At 37.2% G+C, this 20,710-nt stretch overlaps 1 protein-coding gene across 3 annotated transcripts in view; it reads left to right on the top strand.

Annotated features, from left to right (window-relative positions):
* Positions 1 to 20,710, top strand: part of BRINP3 (BMP/retinoic acid inducible neural specific 3) — a gene marked incomplete at its 5' end in the record, with an annotated part of 413,860 nt that overhangs the window by 186,541 nt on the left and 206,609 nt on the right. For 2 of the 3 annotated variants that reach the window (XM_082615798.1, XM_082615797.1), the window contains one exon: positions 1,641 to 1,831. The exons of the other annotated variant lie outside the window; for it this stretch is intronic. In XM_082615798.1, coding sequence (XP_082471924.1) covers positions 1,641 to 1,831 — 191 coding nt within the window. The remainder of the gene's footprint in view (positions 1 to 1,640; positions 1,832 to 20,710) is intronic. 3 annotated transcript variants of the gene reach the window in all.

Below are 20,710 nucleotides of genomic sequence, written 5' to 3'. Positions count from 1 at the left end.
GGCCAAGGCCTTACCTAGATTCCTTAGTGAATCTTATCTTATAATTAACTTCCAAAAGACTGGATGGATTGTGTGGCTGCCAGATGTGTGTCACAGGAACAAATTATTCATGGCAAGCGACTCTATCAGGGCATGGTTCTTGGTCCTGGAAGTATTTACTGTTTTTCCTTATTCTGTGTAAATCTATTCTGTGCTTCCCCACATCTAGCCTCTTTTATTTTTCCTTTAGAGACTAAGTATCAAATACCACCTCTCCAGAGTTGCCCTCTCAGGGCACTTAAAATAAAATAGGGCCATTCTGTCCACAGCCCTATGGCCCATCACAGCAGTCTGTTTGTGGTAGCTCTCAGCCCTTGTCACAATCTGGATGTTTTCAAAATTTAACATCTTTATTTTATTTATTTTTTAAACTTTCTCTAGAATGTGAACTCCATGCAGAGTGTGGTTCACAGATGTATCTATCATGCACCTTTTCGTGGTGCATTCCAGGAAGCTTTTGGAGGCAAAAATATAAATAAGTATGACAAGTAGTTATACGATATTTAATCAACATTTTATTTGCTAAGTAGTAACAGAGTTAAATTACACACATAGGAATGTTTAAATCTAGTAGAGGGGAAGTCTTCTCTGTGGAAGGTATTTGAGATTTTATCAGACCACTCCTCAGAAAAAAAATCTGTATGGTTGATATCAGGCAATCCAGTTCACCATAGTTATTTTCTAAAGTATTATTAGGTTGACTTTAACTTAATATAAATACATACTTTTTTATATATAAATCTTTTATAATCATATTTGCTACTTCTCTAATTTGACCATATCAACCTTAAAAGTTATTTTGCATCTTGAGTAATTACTAATTAAGTTGAATTGGGGTTTCAAATTATGTTGTAAACAATAATTATTATAAAAAAACAGTTTTTCTTTGGATCATATTTTTAAAAATTCTTCTACAGCGCCTTAATATTCTTGAGGTTTGACAAGTTCCCACTCTAAAGTGAATAGAAAATAATCATTAATGATGAAAATAAATTTATTCTTTTTTCAATTTCCATTGGAAAATGATAAAATATTACTTTAGTTTCCCTTTTAAAAAATAATTCTACATTAATATTCTATACATAATGAAATCTTTTTTTTTTTTTTTTTTTTTTTTTTTTTTTGCGGTACGCGGGCCCTCTCACTGTTGTGGCCTCTCCCGTTGCGGAGTACAGGCTCTGGATGCGCAGGCTCAGCGGCCATGGCTCACGGGCCCAGCCACTCCGCAGCATGTGGGATCTTCCCGGACCCGGGCACAAACCCATGTCCCCTGCATCGGCAGGCGGACTCTCAACCACTGCGCCACCAGGGAAGCCCTGAAATCATTTTTATGAGTACATTTTTCCTTTGGAAAAAAATCAGTGGAGTCTGTTGCTTTAAGTGGTTTATTTTTCCTCTCCATGACTTGGTTTCAGGATATTCACTCCAGCTACATAAATTATAAATATTGCTTCTCCTACTTACTCATAGAACATGAAGTATTATTACAAACAAGAATCATTGTAATGTAGTGACCCCAACGAAACTATCAAGTGAACTTTTCAAATGAAAACATTCAGATAGATTATGTATTTACGAATGAAAATAAATTTGCTTTTCAGGGAGTTTGGCCGCTGGAAAGTAAATAACCTTGCAGTTGAGAGAAGAAATTTCCTTGGCTCCCCTCTGCCTCTTGCCCCTGAATTCTTCCGCAACATAAGACTTTTGGGACGTCGACCTACCCTTCAGCAAATCACAGAAAACCTTATCAAGAAATATGGGACACATTTCTTGCTATCTGCTACTCTGGGAGGTACGACTCTTTGAAAATATTTGTACCTGTGTGTGCTTGTGCATAAAACTGTATAAGTCAAGGAAAAGTGTCGATTCATCCAAATCACTGCAGTTTGAATAATCCTAAATTTCATTCATTAACTTAATCAAAACATTTATTGAGTTATTACTAAATAACTTGTATGGTGATCACAATGATGAGGTAGAGGATTTTCACTTAGTTTCTGCCTGAAAGCAATTTACAAACTAATAGCCTCTGTTAAATATAGGCATAGTTATTACACTCTATAATGCAAGGTGATGAGCCAAATTTTGTTTAAAAATTGAATAATAAGCAATCAAGTCACAGCTGGGACTTCAGGTTACAGAGAGCAGGAAAGGTCCCAAAGTAAATGTTGAAATTCTAAAATTACATTTTTTAGAGCTATTTTAGCATTTCTGATTGTAGTTGATATATGATGTGAAGGGAGTATTAAATAAATATCAATGAAGATGCACGATATGAAAGTAGAGATTAATAATGTCACCCTCCTCAATGTGATGTAATATCATTAAATGTGTGTTTTATCATGGTGATGTATAATTCAGTATTTTGAATACACTTAAATGATTTGGGGGGAGATAGTGTGTATAGGAAGAAAATGACATTTTTCTAAAACTTATAAATACCCCAGAATTCTGTATATTTAATTTTGTGTAGGACTTTAAATAATGTCCAAACATTCCGTTTTAAATAGATGTTACTCTTTCCTATAATAGGAGCAGTGGACAAAATTGGATAGGAATCACCATCAAAACAGTGATTCCCTGCTCCCTTGTCAGTTTCTCAGTTAAGTTTACCAAAGCCGGGCAGGCTAGTTCACACTAATGGTGAGGTAGTGTGAAAATGCTCTTCATTTTCCCAGTCTTAGAGGATGTGTCTTTTTTTCCGTTTACCTGCAAGTCCAGTCTGTCACCAAGTCACGTCAGTTTATTCCTCTAGAATATATCCCGTATCAAACTCTTTCCTGACTTCCACCCCAATGTCCCTACACCGACTCACCGCCATGTTTCTCTTAGAATATTCCTAAGGTCCATCCTTCACACAGATCTTTTAAACTTGAGTTGGGTCAAATCATTTTCTGTTTTAATTAAAACCTACAGTTAGCCACTTGAAATGAAATCCAGATGTCTCTCTGTGGTTTCTTAAGGCACCACATGAATGCTCTGCCATTGGCTTTCATCTCAAACCTTATCTGTTCTCTCTCCTGATCATGCTCTGTTTCAGCCACAAGGAAACCTCATAGTTTTCTACTCAAATGTTACTTTCTCAGAGAGACCTTTTCTGATCATCCTACCAGCAACAGTGCCCATAGACAACCAATATTCTCTACTACTTCATGATCTCACTCTGCATTCTTCATAGTATTTATTATTATGTGAAAATTTTTTATTTTCTTGAAAACAGGAATCTTGCCTGTATTTGTTACCAGTTTACTCACGTAGTTATTGAGGATGGAAAATGTCACCTGCCATATCAGTAAACAAAGCATGTTGTGGCCATCAGGCCAACAGCCACTGCAGCTGCCTCCGACTCTGCACCCTGAGGGGACTCAGGATGGAGAAAGCAGGATAGTGGCCCTAGATAGTTAAGGTGCATATCAGAGGAATGATTTCAGTGAGCCCAGACTCTTGCATCTTCCCATAAATAGAAAAGCGCTAAATTCATTAACTTGAGATGTCCGGTTTTCTTTAATTAACAGCAATCTTTTGATATTCCACTACCTGCTTTTATTGCAAAACTCCTATATATCCTGGCTCATCCCTTACTTCTTTGGAGCCATCCCTCAGAGCTCTCTGAGAGGCTGTGTTCTGGGCTGAAGTCTTCCATTTTGTCCACCAAATAAAACTTAATTCTCAACTTTTAGGTTGTGAATTTTTTTCAATCGACATTATAGTAGTGCTTGGCACACAATAGGTTCTCATTACATACTTGTTAAATGAATATAAGTGAAACTACACTTCGCTAGGAGGCTGAGGCTGCCCAGTCCACTAGATAAACAGCAAAACTCTGAAATGGACAGAGGATAATTGAGACCTAATTCAGGAAGAAGACTGAATGAGAAAGAAAATCTATGAATCCAAAAAAGGTCAGTTAAACAAATAGATTCAGAATTGGGGAGAATCAGGATGAAAGGGAGAGCAGGAGAGCCAGGCATGGAGAGGGTGAAGAAAGAGAGATCCCTGGATAAACCAAAGAAACAAGTCTGCCATGTAACCCTAAGGAATTAAAGGCAGAAGATGTAGGGGGTTCAGGAGGACAGAAAAGTTAGCTGTGAATATGCACTCTGTTTCCATTGCTTTCCTCCATAAATGAATAATACTAAAATAATGAGATAAAGAGGTCAGACAAGCCTGGTGTTGAATCCTGGCTCCATTTAAAAAAAAAAAAAAAAACAATTGTGAGACTTTAAAAACTGTTAAGTAACTTCACTGATTTTTAGGGGTTTTTTTTAGTTGAAAGGGGGAGAGTAACACCTGTGTGACAAGGCCATGGGAAGATTAGTGTAAGTGTAGGAAAATGTCCTTGGCATAAACACGCCATGAATTAATGTTATTGCTATTGTTACTACAGCAGTATGGATAGCAAAACAATGACAAAATGTCCCCATAATGGTGAAAACTGATTCTTTGAAAGCAGTGTCTATTTGGCTTAGTATTGACAATGATTATTAATGTAATAAAATCTGAAGTAAAAGTGAAAATTAAATTATTTCTATAACATCTCCTTTTAAAAAGTTCAGTGGTCTTGAAACACATCCTAGGTTTCGTTACCATTGTATCAACAACACAGAGTTCCCAGAAGAATTTCAGAACATGAAATATATTCTTCAAACAAGAAAGGAAGGAAGGGACAAGGTGGAATGCAGAAGAGATCAAAAGTACAGATGATTCTCAAGGACATTTTTGTTCCTTAGTAGCAAAATTACAGTGACATTTTGATTTATTTCATTGTTTTCGCGTTATGAGTGCCACACGGTTGTCTTAAAGTAGTTTTTGTTTTGCATGTTTTTTGTTTGTTTTTATAAAGGGGGTTTATAACAACCTTTGTGGTAAATCACTTCTTTGGGTTGATTAATAATGACAATACGCTTTTCAAAATTGCTTTACTTCAATTATTTAAAAGTCTAGTTCAAGCAATTTCTTCAATGGTGGGGAGGGGGAAAGAATAGAATTGCCACCCTCACTTGCCTTCTAATCTCTGACCATTCTTTGGATTTAGTGTTCCTGGTATTTTCTATTGGAATTCTATTTTTGTCTTTAAATGTTACTTATATTTTCCTTCAGGAATCTCTCTGTTGGCTGATGTTAATAATTTAGCTAAAATGCATGAAATTAGTTAAGTAGCTTAAGGATATAAACTGTTTGCAATTAAAATATATACTAGGTTGATTTCAGGCAATTTTTAAATTATTGCTATTGTAATTACAGTAAGTCTTTTTTGTTGCTATAAGTGTATTTTAATTTCATATGTTTTACCTGACTGAACATGAAATTGTATTACTCTATTTCTTAAAAAATTGAGATTGGTGGTATTTAACTTGAGCAAATTCTCTCTCTCCTTAATTGACCCAGATTGAGGAACAACTCTAATATTAACACACTGAGGATGTCATGTATAGAAGCAAATATTTTTAACAAAAAGCCAGTTTTTAAAAAATTATTTTCTTATTTTTTATTTTTAATTGAAATATAGTTGATTTACAATGTTGTGTTAATTTCTGCTTTACAGTAAAGTGATTCAGTTATACATATATATATATATATACATTTTATATTCTTTTCCATTGTGGTTTATCACAGAATATTGAATAGAGTTCCCTGTGCTATGCAGTAGGACTTTGCTGTTTATCCAGTCTATACATACTACTTTGCGTCTGAAAAAACCAGTTATTTTATAAGTAGATGCCTCCTAAGTAACTAGATCTTCAACTAAATTTAAACATTTTTCAAAACAAGTTGAGTGCAAAATACTCTCTACCAGCATTAAAGCGATGAAAAGGAAATAAATGAAAAATGTCTTTTTTTCCCGAGTTATTTAGTACGTCATATTATTGACTTAGACATAAAACTTGGGATAGCATATTTGAAGCCTTTAATGGGATATTTTATGATAGATAAAGCCAGTGATTGAATTATCTTCCTATAGGGAAAATAATTTATAAAAAACCTTCTTCAATATATATCATTTTCCCTATTTGTTTCATCTTATAGCTTCCAGACTATTTATCAATATAGTAATTTAGCTTGCTTCTATTTGGGATAATGATATCTAAACTCCATCACTGTTTAAAATCTAAAATAAGCTACTCAATTTAAAGAATCAATCTTGAAATAGATTGCACTCCTGGGATATATTGATTTCTAGCTATGGAATATATTTCATGACTGTTTTTGTAATATATTTCATTATAATACAATATATGACAAACACTGAAATAAAAGTGTATCTTTTATTTCAGTGAATGTAGAAATACAAAAAAAAAATAAGTGAATGAAAACAAAAAGACCTTAAAATTGGGCTTACTGAGCAGACAGAGGGTGTTTGCTAAAAGTACCAGATCAGGATTTTAGATCCATAGTAAAGGACAAAGGACTAAGGAAGATGAAAACCAAAAATTCATTTAAAAATTTATAAGAATGTTATAGCAAAATATTTATAGTAATTTTATTTATTTTTTTATTTTTTTATTTTTATTTTTATTTATTTATTTATTTATTTTTATTAGTTTCTGCTTTATAACAAAGTGAATCAGTCATACATATACATCTGTTCCCACATCCCTTCCCTCATGCATCTCCCTCCCTCCCACCCTCCCTATCCCACCCCTCCAGGCGGTCACAAAGCACCGAGCTGATCTCCCTGTGCTCTGCGGCTGCTTCCCACTATCTATCTACCTTACGTTTGGTAGTGTATATATGTCCATGCCTCTCTTTTGCTTTGTCACAGCTTACCCTTCCCCCTCCCCATATCCTCAAGTCCATTCTCAAGTAGGTCTGTGTCTTTATTCCCGTTTTACCCCTAGGTTCTTCATGACATTTTTTTTTTTTTTAAATTCCGTATATATGTGTCAGCATACAGTATTTGTCTTTCTCTTTCTGACTTACTTCACTCTGTATGACAGACTCTAGGTCTATCCACCTCATTACAAATAGCTCAGTTTCATTTCTTTTTATGGCTGAGTAATATTCCATTGTATATATGTGCCACATCTTCTTTATCCATTCATCCGATGATGGACACTTAGGTTGTTTCCATCTCCGGGCTATTGTGAATAGAGCTGCGATGGACATTTTGGTACATGTCTCTTTTTGAATTATGGTTTTCTCAGGGTATATGCCCAGTAGTGGGATTGCTGGGTCATATGGTAGTTCTATTTGTAGTTTTTTAAGGAACCTCCATACCGTTCTCCATAGTGGCTGTACCAATTCACATTCCCACCAGCAGTGCAAGAGTGTTCCCTTTTCTCCACACCCTCTCCAACATTTATTGTTTCTAGATTTCTTGATGATGGCCATTCTGACTGGTGTGAGATGATATCTCATTGTAGTTTTGATTTGCATTTCTCTAATGATTAATGATGTTGAGCATTCTTTCATGTGTTTGTTGGCAGTCTGTATATCTTCTTTGGAGAAATGCCTATTTAAGTCTTCTGCCCATTTTTGGATTGGGTTGTTTGTTTTTCTGCTATTGAGCTGCATGAGCTGTTTATAAATTTTGGAGATTAATCCTTTGTCAGTTGCTTCATTTGCAAATATTTTCTCCCATTCTGAGGGTTGTCTTTTGGTCTTGTTTATGGTTTCCTTTGCTGTGCAAAAGCTTTGAAGTTTCATTAGGTCCCATTTGTTTATCTGTGTTTTTATTTCCATTTCTCTAGGAGGTGGTTCCAAAAGGATCTTGCTGTGATTTATGTCATAGAGTGTTCTACCTATGTTTTCCTCTAAGAGTTTGATAGTTTCTGGCCTTACATTTAAGTCTTTAATCCATTTTGAGCTTATTTTTGTGTATGGTGTTAGGGAATGATCTAATCTCAAACTTTTACATGTCCCTGTCCAGTTTTCCCAGCACCACTTATTGAAGAGGCTGTCCTTTCTCCACTGTACATTCCTGCCTCCTTTATCAAAGATAAGTTGGCCATATGTGCGTGGGTTTATCTCTGGGCTTTCTATCCTGATCCACTGATCTATCTTTCTGTTTTTATGCCAGTACCACACTGTCTTAATTACTGTAGCTTTGTAGTATAGTCTGAAGTCAGGGAGCCTGATTCCTCCAGCTCCGTTTTTCGTTCTCAAGATTGCTTTGGCTATTCGGGGTCTTTTGTTTTTCCAAACAAATTTTGAAATTTTTTGTTCTAGTTCTGTGAAAAATGCCAGTGGTAGTTTGATAGGGATTGCATTGAATCTGTAGATTGCTTTGGGTAGTAGAGTCATTTTCACAATATTGATTCTTCCAATCCAGGAGCATAGTATATCTCTCCATCTATTTGTATCGTCTTTAATTTCTTTCATCAGTGTCTTATAATTTTCTGCATACAGGTCTTTTGTCTCCTTAGGTAGGTTTATTCCTAGCTATTTTATTCTTTTTGTTGCAATGGTAAATGGGAGTGTTTTCTTGATTTCATTTTCAGATTTTTCATCATTAGTGTACAGGAATGCCAGAGATTTCTGTACATTAATTTTGTATCCTGCTACTTTACCAAATTCATTGATTAGCTCTAGTAGTTTTCTGGTAGCATCTTTAGGATTCTCTATGTATTGTATCATGTCATCTGCAAACAGTGACAGCTTTACTTCTTCTTTTCCAATTTGGATTCCTTTTATTTCCTTTTCTTCTCTGATTGCTGTGGCTAAAACTTCCAAAACTATGTTGAATAAGAGTGGTGAGAGTGGGCAACCTTGTCTTGTTCCTGATCTTAGTGGAAATGGTTTCAGTTTTTCACCATTGAGGACAAGGTTGGCTGTGGGTTTGTGATATATGGCCTTTATTATGTTGAGGAAAGATCCCTCTATGCCTACTTTCTGCAGGGTTTTTATCATAAATGGGTGTTGAATTTTGTCAAAAGCTTTCTCTGCATCTATTGAGATGATCATATGGTTTTTCTCCTTCAACTTGTTAATATGGTGTATCACGTTGATTGATTTGCATATATTGAAGAATCCTTGCATTCCTGGAATAAACCCCACTTGATCATGGTGTATGATCCTTTTAATGTGCCGTTGGATTCTGTTTGCTAGTATTTTGTTGAGGATTTTTGCATCTATGTTCATCAGTGATATTGGCCTGTAGTTTTCTTTCTTTGTGACATCCTTGCCTGGTTTTGGTATCAAGGTGATGGTGGCCTCGTAGAATGAGTTTGGGAGTGTTCCTTCCTCTGATATTGTTTGGAAGAGTTTGAGAAGGATGGGTGTTAGCTCTTCTCTAAATGTTTGATAGAATTCGCCTGTGAAGCCATCGGGTCCTGGGCTTTTGTTTGATGGAAGATTTTTAATCACAGTTTCAATTTCAGTGCTTGTGATTGGTCTATTCATATTTTCTATTTCTTCCTGAGTTAGTCTTGGCAGGTTGTGCATTTCTAAGAATTTGTCCATTTCTTCCAGGTTGTCCATTTTATTGGCATAGAGTTGCTTATAGTAATCTCTCATGATCTTTTGTATTTCTGCAGTGTCAGTTGTTACTTCTCCTTTTTCATTTCTAATTCTATTGATTTGAGTCTTCTCCCTTCTTTTCTTGATGAGTCTGGCTAATGGTTTGTCAATTTTGTTTATCTTCTCAAAGAACCAGCTTTTAGTTGTATTGATCTTTGCTATCGTTTCCTTCATTTCTTTTTCATTTATTTCTGATCTGATCTTTATGATTTCTTTCCTTCTGCTAGCTTTGGGGGTTTTTTGTTCTTCTTTCTCTAATTGCTTTAGGTGCAGGGTCAGGTTGTTTACTCGAAATGTTTCCTGTTTCTTAAGGTGAGATTGTATTGCTATAAACTTCCCCCTTAGAACTGCTTTTGCTGCGTCCCATAGGTTTTGGGTCGTCGTGTCTCCACTGTCATTTGTTTCTAGGTATTTTTAAATTTCCTCTTTGATTTCTTCAGTGATCACTTCGTTATTCAGTAGTGTATTGTTTAGCCTCCATGTGTTTGTATTTTTTACAGATCTTTTCCTGTAATTGATGTCTAGTCTCATAGCATTGTGGTCGGAAAAGATACTTGATACAATTTCAATTTTCTTAAATTTACCAAGGCTTGATTTGTGACCCAAGATATGATCTATCCTGGAGAATGTTCCGTGAGCACTTGAGAAAAATGTGTATTCTGTTGTTTTTGGATGGAATGTCCTATAAATATCAACTAAGTCCATCTTGTTTAATGTATCATTTAAAGCTTGTGTTTCCTTATTTATTTTCATTTTGGATGATCTGTCCATTGGTGAAAGTGGGGTGTTAAAGTCCCCTACTATGATTGTGTTACTGTCGATTTCCCCTTTTATGGCTGTTAGTATTTGCCTTATGTATTGAGGTGCTCCTATGTTGGGTGCATAAATATTTACAATTGTTATATCTTCTTCTTGGATCGATCCCTTTATCATTATGTAGTGTCCTTCTTTGTCTCTTCTAACAGTCTTTATTTTAAAGTCTATTTTGTCTGATATAAGAATTGCTACTCCTGCTTTCTTTTGATATCCATTTGCACGGAATATCTTTTTCCATCCCCTTACTTTCAATCTGTATGTGTCTCTAGGTCTGAAGTGGGTCTCTTGTAGACAGCATATATATGGGTCTTGTTTTTGTATCCATTCAGCCACTCTGTGTCTTTTGGTGGGAGCATTTAGTCCATTTACATTTAAGGTAATTATTGATATGTATGTTCCTATTCCCATTTCCTTAATTGCTTTGGGTTCATTATTGTAGGTATATTCCTTCTGTTGTGCTTCTTGCCTAGAGAAGTTCCTTTAGCATTTGTTGTAAAGCTGGTTTGGTGGTGCTGAACTCTCTCAGCTTTTGCTTGTCTGTAAAGGTTTTAATTTCTCCATCAAATCTGAATGAGATCCTTGCTGGGTAGAGTAATCTTGGTTGCAGGTTTCTCTCCTTCATCACTTTAATTATGTCCTGCCACTCCCTTCTGGCTTGTAGAGTTTCTGCTGAGAGATCAGCTGTTAACCTGATGGGGATTCCCTTGTGTGTTATTTGTTGTTTTTGCCTTGCTGCTTTTAATATGATTTCTTTGTGTTTAATTTTTGACAGTTTGATTAATATGTGTCTTGGTGTATTTCTCCTTGGATTTATTCTGTATGGGACTCTCTGTGCCTCCTGGACTTGATTAACTATTTCCTTTCCCATATTGGGGAAGTTTTCAACTATAATCTCTTCAAATATTTTCTCAGTCCCTTTCTTTTTCTCTTCTTCTTCTGGAACCCCTATAATTCGAATGTTGGTGCTTTTAATGTTGTCGCAGAGGTCTCTGAGACTGTCCTCTGTTCTTTTCATTCTTTTTTCTTTATTTTGCTCTGCATCAGTCATTTCCACTATTTTATCTTCCACCTCACTTATCCGTTCTTCTGCCTCAGTTATTCTCCTATTGATCCCATCTAGAGTATTTTTCATTTCATTTATTGTGTTTTTAATCGATGCTTGATTCATCTTTAGTTCTTCTAGGTCCTTGTTAACTGTTTCTTGCATTTTGTCTATTCTATTTCCAAGATTATGGATCTTGGAAATAGAATCTTGGATCAGCTTTACTATCATTATTCTGAATTCTTTTTCAGGTAGACTGCCTATTACCTCTTCATTTGTTAGGTCTGGTAGGTTTTTATCTTGCTCCTTCACCTGCTGTGTGTTTTTCTGTCTTCTCATTTTGCTTATGTTACTGTGTTTGGGGTCTCCTTTTTGCAGGCTGCAGATTCGTAGTTCCCGTTGTTTTTGGTGTCTGACCCCAGTGGCTAAGGTTGTTTCAGTAGGTTGTGTAGGCTTCCTGGTGGGGGGGACTAATGCCTGTGTTCTGGTGGTTGAGGCTCGATCTTGTCTTTCTGGTGGACAGGTCCACGTCTGGTGGTGTGTTTTGGGGTGCCTATGGCCTTATTATGTTTTTAGGTAGCCTCTCTGCTAATGGGTGGGGTTGTGTTCCTGCCTTGCTAGTTGCTTGGCATAGGGTGACCAGCACTGTAGCTTGCTGGTCGTTGACTGAAGCTGGGTGCTGGTGTTGAGATGGAGATCTCTGGGAGATTTTCGCTGCTTGATATTATGTGGAGCTGGGAGGTCTCTTGTGGACCCGTGTCCTTAAGTTGGCTCTCCCACTTCAGAGGCACAGCACTGACTCCTGGCTGCAGCACCAAGAGCCTTTCATCCACCCGGCTCAGAATAACAGGGAGAAAAAGCAGAAAGAAAGAATTAGTAGAAGAAAGAAAGAGAGAGGGAAAGAAAGGAAGAAGGGAAGAAGGGAAGGAAGGAAGAAAGAAAGAAAGGAAGGAGGGAGGGAGGAAGGAAAAAAAGAAAGTGGAAAGAAGAAGGGTGGGAGGGAGGGAGGAAAGAAAAAGAAGGAAAGGAGGAGCGGAGGGAGGGAGGGAGGAAGGGAAGGTAGGAAAAAAAGAAAGAGCAGGTAAAGTAAAATAGAATAAAGTATGAAATATAGTAGCGTTATTAAAATTAGAAAGTAATTATTGGAAAAAAAAACAAAAACGGACCGATAGAACCCTGGGACATATGGTGGAAGCAAAGCTATACAGAGAGAATCTTACACAGAAGATTACACATACACATTCACAAAAAGAGAGCAGGGGGAAAAATCAAAAATCTTGCTCTCCAAGTCCACCTCCTCAATTTGGGATAATTCGTTGTAAAAAGAGGAAAGGGGCGAGAAGTCTGAAATCTTGCTCTCTAAGTCCACTTCCTTAATTTGGAATAATTCGTTGTATAAAGAGGAAAAGGGGGGACAGTCTTAAATCTTGTCCTCAAAGTCCACTTCCTCAATTGGGGATGATTCGCTGTTCATTCATGCACTCCACAGACGCAGGGCACATCAAATGGACCGTGGAGCTTTAATCCGCTGCCTCCGAGGCTGCACAGAGAGATTTACCTGTCTCTGCTCTCACAGCTCCCGGGTCTCAGCCTTGGACCTGGCCCCGCCTCTGCGCGTAGGTCGCCGGAGGGCGTCCGTTCTTCGCTCAGACAGGACGGGTTTAAAGGAGCCGCTGATTCGGGGGCTCTGGCTCACTCAGGCAGAGGGGAGGGAGGGGCGCGCAGTGTGGGGCGGGCCTGCGGCGGCAGAGGCCGGCGTGATATTGCAGCAGCCCGTGGCGCTCCGTGCGCTTTCCCGGGAAAGCCGTCCCCGGGTCTCGGGACCCCGGCAGTGGCGGGGTGCACAGGCCCCCCGGAAGGCGGGGCGGACAGTGACCCGCGCTCGCACACAGGCCCCGCGGCGGCGGCGGCGGCGGCGGCGGGCGGCGGCGTCGGCGGTGGGCGGTGTCGGCGGCGGCGGGCCGCGGCGGCGTCGGCGGCGGCGGGCCGCGGCGATGGCGGCGTCGGCGTCGGCGGTCCGCGGCGGCGTCGGCGTCGGCGTCGGCGGTCCGCGGCGGCGACGGCGACGGCGGCGTCGGCGGCGGGCGTCGGCGGCGCCGGTGGCCCACGCCCGTCTCCGAGGTCCGCGCCTTACCCGCGGCTCACGCCTGTCTCCGGCGCTTCCCCAAGCAGCCCTCTTAATGCCCTCTCCTCGCGCACCAGGAAACAAAAGGGAAAAAAGTCTCTTGCCTCTTCAGCAGCTCCAGACCCTTTCCCCGGACTCCCTCCGGGCTAGCCGTGATGCACTAACCCCTTCAGGCTCTCTTCCTGCTGCCAGCCCCAGTCCTCTCCCTGCGCTCTGACTGAAAGCCGATACCCGAGCCTCAGCTCCCAGCCCCGCCGCCAGGGCGGCCGAGCAGACAAGCCTCTCGAGCTGGTGAGTGCCTGAGGGCACCGATCCTCTGTTCCGTAATCTCTCCGCTTTGCCCTCCACACCCCTGTTGCTGCGCTCTCCTCCGCTACTCCGAAGCTTTCCCCCTCCGCCACCTGCAGTCTCCGCCCGCGAAGGGGCTTGTAGTGTGTAGAAACCTTCCCTCCTTCACGGCTCCCTCCCACTGGTGCAGGTCCCGTCCCTATCCTATTGTCTCTGTTTATTCTTTTTTTTCTTTTGCCCTACCCAGGTATGTGGGGAGTTTCTTGCCTTTTGGGGGGTCTGAGGTCTTCTGTCAGCGTCCAGTAGGTGTTCTGTAGGAGTTGTTCCACGTGTAGATGAATTTCTGATGTATCTGTGGGGAGGAAGGTGATCTCCGCGTCTTAATCTTCCGCCATCTTCCTCCGGGCCTATAGTAATTTTAAATATGACCTCACCTTCACCTCCAGAATTACACAGACTTGTCTAATTAGTACATAGGCCAAGCCCTCAGCCACTCACAGTCACATGAGAATGTGAACACTTCCCGGGTGAGACTTGGCTCTCTAAAGCTTAAGGCAGTGAGAAGCTGATGGAAACAGGTACTCTGCTCTCCGGAGAGCACATCCTAAAGAGGAAGAAGAGCAAGAGGCTGGGTTACTCATGCCAGTCCCTTCCCTACACCCAGCCTGTCTGTCAGCTCACTACACCTCTGTGGGTGGAGTCAGGAATGTGGACACAGTGAGGACTTTGGAGGCAAAATAGCTTCCCTCCAAAGTACTCTTTTCCTGATAGAGATTTTTTTTTTTTATTGGACCAAAATTCATTCTAGGAGCAACTGGATAATGTATTAATATTTGTTCATTTACAACTTTAAAGAATATTTTTCATTCTCAGCAACATAAAAACAGTTCCATTTTTACCACTGGTTTTGAATGCATAGTTTTAAAGGCCATAATTAAATTTTTAGCAGAAAGAGTTACAATTGTTTTTTTCACATGCAAGTTTGTTTTTGAAATTTTTTTCTGAAAGTGCTTCTTCTGATCATGTATCTGCGGTTACCATATTGCTCAACTTAAGTATTTTGTCAGGTATTTAATTTTGTTAAATATAGAAAATATTTTCTTCATTGTTGGAGTGAAAAAAATGCCTGATTGTGGTCCAGAGTAAAATTAACTTACTAGGGCAATTATTTAAAATAACAAGTATTGCCTCAGTGACTACATAGTATATAACTAACTATGCCTGCAAGGTAGTTTATTTAGCTCAAAAGTTTTATGATACATATTTTATGTGTGTATATCTCTCAAAGAAAAAACAGAGGTAAGCTGGGATATGATAGAATATTAGTTAGTTTTTTTCCCTATATTCTAGCATCCCTGTAAGTATAGGACTCCAAATATCCTTGTTTAATTTCAGAAATACTCAATTCTCACTTTTTACTATGTGAATTACATTCTGTATAAAGTATTCACAGATAGTTTTTAATTCTATATCATGAACCATCTTCTTTCAAAATAGATTAACAGCTGTCTTTCTCATTTTCACTTTGTCTCTTCTTAGGAGGTACAAATCCTTTTATTTTAGTTTATCTGTAATGTAATTTAAAGAAGTTAATCTGCCAAGATATGTAAATATAATTTATTTCTTAATCAAATATAAATACTTGAAGGTACATGGAATGTATGCATTCCATTAGAATGCATATTCTGTTGAAGAAAAAGAACTGAAAGGAAGAAAAGAACAATTTTCTGAAGCTTTATATCCCAGGGAATTATTAAAATAATGGTACTGCCATACTGGTATTAAACTGAATATTTACTCTTACTACTTAAGATTAATTATATCAGTTCATCTCTCTGTCTCTCTCTCTTTCATTCTCTCATCTCTATCCCTATCTCTCATGTTTATCTGGTAAATAAAATGAAAACTTTGAAATTAAAATAATATTGTTAATTCACTTTTGATGGTTTATAAGGCAGCTGTCTACTAAAGTGATTTGAGCCCATTTATAAAAATAATAATAAAGATAACAAAGAAGAAGATGAAATTAAAATTGCTATGTCAGTTGATCTTAATAATAGCGTTCTTGGCAACTAAGTCAAAAGATAAATGCTAAATTTTAGAACTTTGTAAATATGATTATATACTTTCTTGTTCTTTGTAGCACTTTAATAGGACAGATAAATCACCTGTCCGTTTATTTGACACATACATACTGAGTTACCTATAAAAGTGCAAAGATTCACCACCTTCCTTAAAGGAACACACAGGTCACTGATAAAGACAGACATTTAAATTGGTAATAAATTTTACTGTGGTTTAGAGCCTTGTTACTTGAGTGTGGTCCATGATCCAACAGCATCAACATCACCTTGGAGCTTGTTAGAAATGCAGAATCTCAGATTCCATCCCTGATTAATGAATCAGAAACATGTTAACAAGATCTCCAGGTGATTTACGTGCACATTAAGTTTGAACAGCACTATTTAGAGTATCTATATAAATTTAGAGAGTACTTAACTGTTCCAGAAATCTCGCTTCTGAGAATTAATTTTACCAAAATAATAGCAAGAGTCTGTAATTTTACATAACAAAATGTTCATTATAGCATTGTTAATAAGCAGCTCCAAAATGGAAGTACCTTAATTGTATTTCATTCAGGATGTATTCTGTTCCCTCTATCCTTGGAACTATATATTTCCAGTTACTCTTCTTTCATGTCATCGTTCTATAGAGACTATTGTATCTGGGCAATTTTATTTAGAAAATTTTCAGACTTTTTAGGGGGGATAACTTATGGTTAATAACCATAAGATCAGTTGTTTTCTTTTGGAATGTTTTGCAAAACATATTATGTTTCTTTGTCAAAGCTGTAGAAGGCTAGCTATTTCCTTCCAAAAATATCTTGCAGATGCCAATTGGTGTTAAGCCAACATGTCTGTTTTTTTTGGTCTTTATATATTTGCCTCTGCTCCTTGTTAGAAGCTTATTTTTCTAGAATTTTTTTTATCTTCTATATGTTTCTAAAACACCATTTTTTTCTACAACACTATGTTAGTGGAAAGATACATGTCAGGATGTATACCTTTTAACACATTAAGCTAGGGAAGGATGATCATTAGTAGTGTGAGTAAAGTAAAACACTGTGAAAAGTGAAATAAAATTTCAAAAGGACAGTGATACTTAAAATATAGTAAAACTTAGGGAATGTTTTAAGGAATAAAAAACAATAATATGATCTGTTATTACTAACAATAGGATAACATTTTTGAACCAAAACGATACATCAAAAGTAAAACCTACAATTACATTTAAGCTATATTTGCACTGGTTATTCCTGTGCAAAGAATTTCTACTCAAATAGCAGTTTTTGATAAGTAAACTCACACAAAAGCAAAATAGACATTCACAATAAGATTTTCAAGTATAAGGCAGTTGAATGACCAGAAAGATATTTGCCATAAATGTACCTTTTTTTTCCCTGGGTAGAACGGTACACTTTACAGGTCAGGATACTAGTCCAAGGGCAGTAGCAATGATAAAATAAAATAAAATACAGCCGACATCCAAGAGTTAGCTTCATTGCAGTTAAAAAAGAAATAACCTCGAATCTCAGTGCCTTACAACTATAATGGTTGTGTCTCCCTAATATTACATGTTTTGACTCTGGATCCCCTGCGATTCTGCTCTGAGTGTTGTTCGCTCATTCTGGGAATAAAGATGAGGAAGGCCCTCTTCGGAACATGCTGTCCTCCTGGCAGAGGGCAAAAGCAAAAAAATGAGTATAACTTTCTGATGCCTCTCAAAACTTGTACTGAATCATGACACAGCTGGTTTGTATGTATTCACTGATCTAAACATTTTTATTTTCGACACCAGGTTAAAGGGCATCACTTGTTCTTTACAATGGACTATAAATACATGTATGCATGTTTACATCCATGATAGAATTAAAATTGCAAAGAATAATCTGCAGCATCTTCTTGATTTATCCCTAGGATTCTTTTAGTCATTCTCTTATCCATTGCTTTTTGTTCTAACATTTTGAAAGTATTACCTCTATCCCCAATAACTATATACATGAGAATGCCAGTTGAGAAAATCCAAGTGGAGAGATAATTGTATGAAAGTTCTTTCATTTCTGTTTGTCATGGACACAACATCAATTACCTGAAAACCAAGACAGAAAAATACATAATTGTGAGGTCCACAACATATCAAATATACCTACTCCTACCCTATGAACTAATCATAGGATACCATTAAAGTCATGATTTTTTTGTTTTATTGTCCTCTGTTTCTCATTCTCTATGAAAGCATCCTTCAATATATGCTTTTAATGTCCATAAACTACCACAGCATTTTAGTTGTAAAAGGCACAGCTGCATGATTTCTATGTGAAATAATCACATCTTTTTATCTCTACAATCATTAATCCTTTTCACTTTCTAACAGACTCAGAATGTTGAATCACTTCAAAATCACACTTAGTTTTTACAAAATGGGTGGATGTCCTTTGGCACTCATGTCATGCTTATGAGCTACAGCTGGTTTAAAAAATGTGAATGAAAATGACATTTGAGTACAAATTTTTAGTTGAATAATATATCTCAGTTTTCAAATCTGAATATTTTTATATTGAGAGAGATTTGCAATTGAAGTTGAGAATGCATTCTTCTTTCTTAAGATGACTATGAAAGTCTCAAAGAAGGTAAAGACCATGAATATCACAAAAGATGGTAGTTGTGTATAATTTGAAAAGCAGATCTCTTGGAGGAAAGAAGTAGCCTTATTTTCCATCTAGACTGAATGGCCTTGTCAGAATATCTTAGATATTTAACAATCCATGATTTACAAAACTTGGAATGTGGCATAAACTAGCCAGCTTACATCACCTAGTTGTCTGGTCTGTTGTAAGTAAGGGTTTAAAACAAAGCATTCATAAAAGAACAATTATGATAATTTAAACTGCAGATTTAAACTGCCTTACATGCTTGACTGCAGTGAAAGCTTTTGCATACATGGAATAATGTTCCATTGTGGAGAAGAACCACAAGCAATTTATGAATGGCTTCTCTTTATCTGCTTATTGGAAGGATAACCAACTATTATCTTTAGTAATCCTATACATCCTGATTAAAAGTTCCACTAGAAAACAATTTTGACTAAGATCAGGTTTCTGTGGTGAAATTTAATATCTATGAAATTCTAACTTATGAAAATTTAAAAGCTCATCATTTCCTGTTAGGCCCTAATAAAAAAGGAAAGGAGAGGAAATCAACATTTATTGTACACAGCAAACGTGTTGTGCCAGACTCTAAAGAGGAACTGTATTGTTTAATCTTCTCTAACAGTTGAGAGTGGGATATTGCCTCTGTTTTAGAGATGGGAATGCTAAGGTTATGTGTGACTTTAACAAAGTCCTACAGCCAACCGATAGTGGGGCTGTGGGCTATGAGGATAAGGCCTCCCATACACCTGACTCCAAAACTCATGCTTTCCTTTACCTCAATATATCATTAAATTTTATCAAATTAAAAAATAAACAGCAACATTAATAATAAAAGTGTATTAAGATTTACAATGAAGTTTTTCTGTTTGATTTTCCCTGTTGTCTATAACATATATTTATTCTCAGCATAGAATGCTAAAGACATTTACCTGTACCTTACAAGCAAATGTGAGCTCTGTGAAAAATAAAAGAAATATTTCAAAAATCTCCAATAGATAGAGAATGAAAACTTCAAATATTCATGATGATGTTCACGGGCCATCATTTTCCTACCTTCATCTTTGATTGCTGAAACATATATTAATGTTTGTCTTCTCCTTCATATTCTTATAATGAGAAACACTCTGAAATAGTTAATCCCTAGCTCTTATTTTGTGTCATTTTCCAGTTGTGTCATGAGACAATCTAACATTTGTAAAATATTCTTAAATCAAATTAGTTTGAATTTGCTTTTTATTTTTTTTATCCCTAACCCTTATACCACTCCTCCCTTTTCCCCTCTCCCCTCTGGTAACCACTAGCTTGTTCTCTGTATCTGTGAGTTTGCTTCTTTTTTGTATTGTTCACTAGTTTGTTGTAGTTTTTAGATTGCACATATAGATGATATTATACAGTATTTGTCTTTCTCTGTCTGACTTATTTCACTTAGCATAATAACCTCCAAGTTTATCCATGTGGCTGCAAATGGCAAAATTTCCTTCATTTTATGGCTGAGTAGAATTCCATTGTGTATATATATCACATCTTCTTTATCCATTCATCTGTTGATGGACACTTAGGTTGCTTCCATATATTTGTAATTGTAAATAATGCTGCTATGAACATTGGGGTGCATGTATCTTTTCCAGTTAGTGTTTTTGGTTTTTATGGATATATACCCAGTAGTGGAATTTTGCTGGGTCATACAGTAATTCTATTTTTAGTTTTTTGAGAAGCCTGTTTTCCACAGTGACTGCACCAGTTTACATTCCCACCGTGAGTGTATGAGAGTTCCCTTTTCTCCATATCCTCATCGATATTTGTTATTTGTGTTCTTTTTGATGGTAGCCATTCTTGCAGGTGTGAGGTAATATCTCATGGTGGATTTGATTTGCATTTCCCTGATTACTAGTGATGTTGAGTATCTTCTCACGTGCTTGTTGGCCATCTGCATGTGCTCTTTGGAAAAATGTCTATTCAGGCCTTTTGTCCGTTTTTTAATCCAGTTGTTTGTTTTTTTGATCTTGAGTTGTATGAACTGTTTATATATTTTGGATAATAGCCCCCTTATTTGTCATATAATTTGCAAATATTTTCTCCCATTTAGTAGTTTTTCTTTTTGTTTTGTCAGTGCTTTCCTTTGCAGTGCAAAAACTTTTAAATTTAAGTAGGCCTCATTTGTTTATTTTTGCTTTTATTTCCTTTGCTTTAAGAGACAGATCCATAAAAAATGTTGCTACAATTTATGTCA

Source organism: Mesoplodon mirus, assembly GCF_964341445.2.
Source record: "Mesoplodon mirus genome assembly, chromosome: 3".
Taxonomy (NCBI): Eukaryota; Metazoa; Chordata; class Mammalia; order Artiodactyla; family Ziphiidae; genus Mesoplodon; species Mesoplodon mirus.
This window is presented reverse-complemented; position numbering and strand designations above follow the sequence as displayed.